We start from the raw sequence: 5,838 nt of genomic DNA, 5'->3' as shown, positions 1-5,838 counted from the left end.
ATAATTGTGTATAATAGAATAGATTAAAATTACAAAAATTCCCAGGTAATTCTCGATATAATTGCCAACAAAGAAACCACTCACAGCTTCCAGAAACGAAATACCGAAAATGTTCAACAGAGCTCGTTGTACGTCCACGTCGAGTTTCCTTATTTATCTTTCGTTATTGTTGCACCGTTCAACTTTTTGCAATACGTGATATTTCTCTACGATCGCGTGTATCTTTCTCCCGGGAACAAAACACCATTCGATCGTGTTCTTTTAGGGTTTCGACGAATTTTCTTCTTCGTCTTTTTTTTTTTTACGTTGCATCTCCTTCTTCTTATCTGGTATCTCGAATATTGCGTCATGGCAGAAAATGTGTGAAATTTTCAGGACTGAAAGTAAGTTCGTGCGCCGATTGGAATTCACTTTTTATCGGGTGAGAGAGAGAGAGAGAGAGAGAGAGAGAGAGAGAGAGAGAGAGATGCAAATATCGTCCGGGAAACCATCTTTATTCATGTTACAATTTAAATTAAACCGAACGCGGTGAAATATATATGTATGTATGTATATATACACAATATATATATACATATTTTTTTTATTTATCTTCTCGAATAAAGATAACGAAAACAATACGTCGATTCTGCATGTGTGCTTTCCAACGACCAATTGATTTACGGCATTAAAAAGAATTGCCAAAACAATTCGCTCTTCACACTACGCCTAACTCTGTCTCTTTTTTACTCTATTGAAAAACAAAAATTCACTGGGAAAATATTCGATTTTGAGTTTAATCGCGCTGGTATGATTTATTGATGACGATGAAAATTGTTGCATAAAGTTAAACAACAGATATTGCTCGTTACAGGTGTATTGAAACAAAAAGAGAGGTTAGGTTTACCGCGGCTTACCTCGCTAATTGCATTAAATTTTAAAATATGTACTGGCATTTTGCTGATTATTTGGAAAAATGTTTTATGGAACAATTGTTTCTTCATTGGTTTCCACACGTGTCCCACCGTAAATTAGATAATTAACAGGAACACGGTCAATGTAAATTCAGAGCAAGCGATTTTAATTTGAACGGTTTGTTCTTTCGTAGAGGCAGCCTGGGTACATGGAAAAATAAATTGACGTATCGAATTTCAAAAAGATGACTAAAAATAACGCGCGTTAAATTAGCCACGCGGCAGCTTTCAAACTCGTTATCTGCCTCGCCTCTGATAACTTGCCACCTTCACCATTCTCGTTTCCAGCGTTACTTCCTGCAGGTTTCGTTATTTTACCACTTTGCCTCGTTAATCCTCCAGATAAACGAGAAATCACGAATTTTTTAAATAAAACTTTGTTAGCATGTATGAACTAACTTTCAATACTTATAAATTAACATTTAACACAAACAGTTTAATTATCAATTAAATTCTGTATTGATTGCTGTTCAATGTATTATTAACGATAATAATGACGCCATTGTTGCGCGAAAGTAAAAACAAAATGATAATATGCGCGATAATAATTGCACGAAAGACGAGATGTAGTCAGATCACTGTTTAAAAACCTAACCTTACTTACGATATCTTTAAAACGTTCGACGTATTTGATGAGATTAATTCATTAAAACAATTACTATTCACGAATTATTCAATCGAAGCATAAAATACTGTTGTAACCAGTTTCCACGAAAACGATCGTTCGCGACTATCATAGAAACGGAATTTACGGGTCACATGACAGCACGCTGCATTCTTCGTTGCACCGATTCAACAGCGCCAATAATTATCCATGCTTCCAGCTCATCCGTCGATCCGTGTCAACAGTAAATCCAAATGGCAGCTTATCCACGTCGATTCGACGGACAAAGAACACCGCGAGCGTACATAACCATGATAAAGGACAAAAGAAAAAAAAAAAGATATTGAATTAACGGTGGTCTATCGAACGCTATTATCTATGCCGTCGCAACGCACGCAACACGTTGTTTTCACGCGTAGAAAATTCATTAGAAGAGTAACATGGATACACACGATGAGCGCTAGACGACGGTTCGTTCGACTCGAGAAATCGCGAACGGCAGTTAACGAGTGAAGCGTAGGGCGCAGCTTCTAAACACGAGAAACAAATATTCAAGGCGCTAGCAGCGTCACAGCACATTGCCGGGTTTCTTTCTTCTCGAGTCACTTCCTGCGCCGCCGGTGACTCACGTGAATCACCGAACCAAGTCAAGAAGAACGAACACGAACGAAAACATTCGAGAAAGTCTCTCTGTGCAGAGTGATTCGTCCTTGCCGGTGTACTCGAAGCTTCTGTTTTTCGCGCGAACCCGAACCGACTACGTTTATCGCTGATTCGATAAGCCGAAGCGTTACGGATTGATGGGATAGATAAGCGAACCTAACCTGCACGAAAAGCTGGTCCCTTTCGAGCTATCGAGAAGACACCATTTGACACGAGTAACCGGCGTGCACGGTCCAATGTACACGAACGAGACAGATAATAATCAGTCGACTCGAGAACTAGCAAAGAAAGAGAATAAGGACGAAACAGACAAACAGATTTTTTTTCTTTCTAATCTTGAAAATCTACAAAGAATCGGGCACCGCCTGAGAAAACGCGCGGGCGGCCACCGTGCATGATTTCCGGCGGCGTTTGCCTGGCGTGCCACGCCACGACGAGCCTCACAGGGGGGTTGGACACTGTTCTTTTTTTAGAAGCTATAATATCCCTATAGAGACATCGGTTTTCCCCTTACCTTGCGCCTTCGAAAATATTCGTTGAATCTGTTCACAGCGTAACTCTCGACCGTATGCGTGTACCCGTGTACCCCTCGAATCTAATGGCCCTCTGTCGCACTCTATCCGTCCCTCTCTTTCTTCCTCGCGCACTCCTTCGTTCACTGTCTTCTTCCCTCTCGCTGGTTCTCCGTCCTTGTCCACGGCCCACTATATCTCAATCTACGGAGATTCTCCGGCGATTACTCGCTTCCTACTCCTGTGCTCGGTTCGTCGTCCCGTCGGCGTAGCGACCACATCGAACAAGAGAACGGGGAGGATCCGCGGTGGACTGGTGCCGGACGTAACGCGTAACAGGCCACCGAATTGAATCGAAAACGAAACGAACGTGTCACTGGCTGAGAAATTCCGCACTGGTCGAATGTCTCGCGCGGCGCGGGTGCACCAAAGCTCCTCGGGGCACGGTCCTCCTTCGGTCGCCACGAAGAGAGCCTGATACTCACTGGCTCGAGGCGGCTGTTCACACACCAACGTAAAACAACTTCGATCGGAACGAAGCTTTTTCTCTTTCCTCGCGTATGCTTTTCGGTACGTTCGATCTCGGTTTTCAGCACTTTCGCGAAAAGCAGCACGACACCAGCCCACGATTCTACCGTTATCTAGGGCGATGCCTCTCTGCTGCTCGCCGTTTTGCCCTCTGCCCGTGACTATGTAACCACGGGCTGCGCAGATGGCGTGCTCGATGCGACAAACATGACACGCGTCTGCTTTACCCGCGAATCACCGAGACGCCATTAATCGGTAACGATCTAAATGCGAATTTCGAATTGAAAAAATCGTAGTGGCTTCGCCGGTGTCTAGGACGACTTGTTAGTTACGTTTCTTGTTTAGAAAAAGTTTCGTGACCAAATTTGAATCCCTCGCAACGAACTTTTGCGTTCGTAGTATTTCAATTCGTTTGCGTTTCATTTTTTCTAATTTCGCCGTTATGTTTTGAATCAGTTGTAAGTGAATTAGTAGTCTTAGTAAAAGTTAAATAATTCAAAGTTTAGTGTGTTTTTATGAATTTTTCGAATATCATGAAACGATGAGGCATCGCAACATCGGTGAGTTTTTTTTCCTGTTTGAAATTTAATTGCGTTACAATCATGTGGCGCGCAAAGTGTTTAAAAAACTCATGAAATGAATCTTTGCTTTTAATATAAAATAACATTGTACTTTTTTTTTTATTTTGTATATTTTAAATAGTTTATGTTTAGTACTATGATTATTTGCTGATACATGTGTGTGCTATATTTTGTGCATGTATGCGTATACGTTTATTACTTATTTCAAAATAAAATATTTAAATAAATTAACAGTGTAATATAAAACGGTATACAAAAGACATAATAAACTAAAAAGATTATTTCTTAAAAGTAAAGAAAATCTGTAGAAAATTTTTTTCACAATGATCATACACAGCATGGACAATGTTGTTCATGTTACCGCATGATCGAATTTCATTGTCGTACTTTAATCTTTATGCAACATGTTTATTGTTCTTTGTTACTTCTTCAATATTCAGTAGACAACGAATATATATTTCCATTGTAATTGTAACGTAAAACGGCAATAAGGGTAAAGGTGATAATATTCTTCCGAATATTTGAGGTTATATCTGTTATTTCGAAGAAAAATTTTTTGTATGAATAGTCATTTGCGTCGTATTCTTTATTAATTCCTTAATACTTTGAATGTTGGTAATCGTCTCGTGTTATTCTCTAGCCTCTCATATACATATTTTAAACGTTATTCGTCTAAAATGGACCCAAGGAAGAAACATCGAAAATTAAAAACTGCGAATCCAGCTGAAATTCTACGATCGCATCAGAGGGACGATGATTTTATCAAACATTTGCGGGAAAAAGTTGTCGATGCTTTGCAATTGCTTGCAAAACAAAAGGGTTTGCTACCCCTTATACATTCTAACATTCCATATAAGTTAATCTACTTCTTTTTCACATCGGGAATGGGAAATCAAACGCTAGGTGAAGAGTATACTGGGATTGTACAAGCCAATTTAGACGCTCACAAAGTTCCAACACTATTTGTATGTACTTCAAGTACTACCACAAAATACACTATGTTTTATTAAAATGCAATATTACTTTATTGTTCAGGCAAGAATGCTAGCAGTGATTTTAGAATGTTTTGGAGAAAGAGTACTGTTGAGATTATTGAAAAGATTAGAATTGTCTGTTAATTCTCCTGATAGTGAATTAACTCCAGCAGCTGCAATGTTCTTAAACTCTTTTATATCAAAAATGTATACTACGATACCTATCTTAATATTAGTACATAAAGGATTGTTTTATATGTTTGGTCGATATTATAGTCTAGGAAAGAGAGCAGCAGGAGTAGATTATGCAAAGGTAATTTTTGCCAGATATTCATGCAATAATGATTGATGTGTTTTTCCATTATTTTATTTGAAATTTAAAGGTGTATGGTCGTCGTCCAACTGATACTATTAGTTGGGGATTAAGGTTATTAGGGATAGTGACACTTGTACAGTGTGCATTAAAAATGTGGCGGAATAGCAACAGTGAAAATGATACTGATAAATATTTAAAAGCTGATGAGAAACATAGTAAGCTAGAGTGTCGGTTATGTCTTGAAAGAATGTCAACAACTACCACACCCTGTGGTCATTTGTTTTGTTGGTCTTGCCTTACTGATTGGTTGAATTCTAAACCACAATGTCCTTTGTGTAGAGAACACGTTGTACCATCGAGAATTGTACATGTGATGAATTTGTAATTTTTGTTAAACACTCAAAAGATAAATATTAATAAAAAATAACATGCAAAGGTTCTTTCTTTTTTTTTCGAATAAGTACCAAGTTAAGGGTAAATGATCCACTAGAACTGTTTTATGCCTTTGAACATTCTTATAATTTTTGTTTCAAAACACTAATTACCGATCGTCTGTGCTAAACAAGCTTTTATACAGACGACAGTAATAGATATACATACATGTACGTGAATAAATGTGAAGCAAAACTAGTAGACACACAAACACGTATTTACATATATATATACATATAAATATTATATATATATATATATACAAAAATATCAAT

The 5,838-nt window shown here is 38.2% G+C and overlaps 2 protein-coding genes across 4 annotated transcripts in view; one reads left to right on the top strand and one right to left on the bottom strand.

Annotated features, from left to right (window-relative positions):
- The window catches only part of LOC108572331 (ras-like protein 3), a 59,733-nt gene extending 56,351 nt beyond the window's left edge, over positions 1-3,382 (bottom strand). For all 3 annotated transcript variants that reach the window (XM_017934551.1, XM_017934549.1, XM_017934550.1), the window contains exon 1: positions 2,735-3,382. The gene's annotated coding sequence lies outside the window, so the exon portion shown is untranslated. The remainder of the gene's footprint in view (positions 1-2,734) is intronic.
- An 886-nt stretch (positions 3,383-4,268) lies between these two features.
- Positions 4,269-5,516, top strand: LOC108572457 (peroxisome biogenesis factor 10). Its single transcript, XM_017934697.1, has 4 exons — positions 4,269-4,334; positions 4,482-4,806; positions 4,877-5,128; positions 5,199-5,516. The coding sequence occupies exons 2-4, from the start codon at positions 4,519-4,521 to the stop codon at positions 5,514-5,516; spliced, it is 858 nt and encodes a 285-aa protein (XP_017790186.1). The 5' UTR covers positions 4,269-4,334; positions 4,482-4,518.
- Positions 5,517-5,838: the final 322 nt, after the last annotated feature.

The sequence above is a fragment of the Habropoda laboriosa genome, unplaced genomic scaffold, assembly GCF_001263275.1.
Source record: "Habropoda laboriosa isolate 0110345459 unplaced genomic scaffold, ASM126327v1 scaffold65, whole genome shotgun sequence".
NCBI classification, from domain to species: Eukaryota; Metazoa; Arthropoda; class Insecta; order Hymenoptera; family Apidae; genus Habropoda; species Habropoda laboriosa.
This window is presented reverse-complemented; position numbering and strand designations above follow the sequence as displayed.

Bases quoted from the DNA above. Each gene is read 5' to 3' on its own strand.
- LOC108572457 (XM_017934697.1), top strand. From the start codon at position 4,519: ATGGACCCAAGGAAGAAACATCGAAAATTAAAAACTGCGAATCCAGCT. The intron at 4,807-4,876 runs GTATGTACTTCA...TTTATTGTTCAG, and splicing joins ACAAAGTTCCAACACTATTT to GCAAGAATGCTAGCAGTGAT. The intron at 5,129-5,198 runs GTAATTTTTGCC...TGAAATTTAAAG, and splicing joins CAGGAGTAGATTATGCAAAG to GTGTATGGTCGTCGTCCAAC.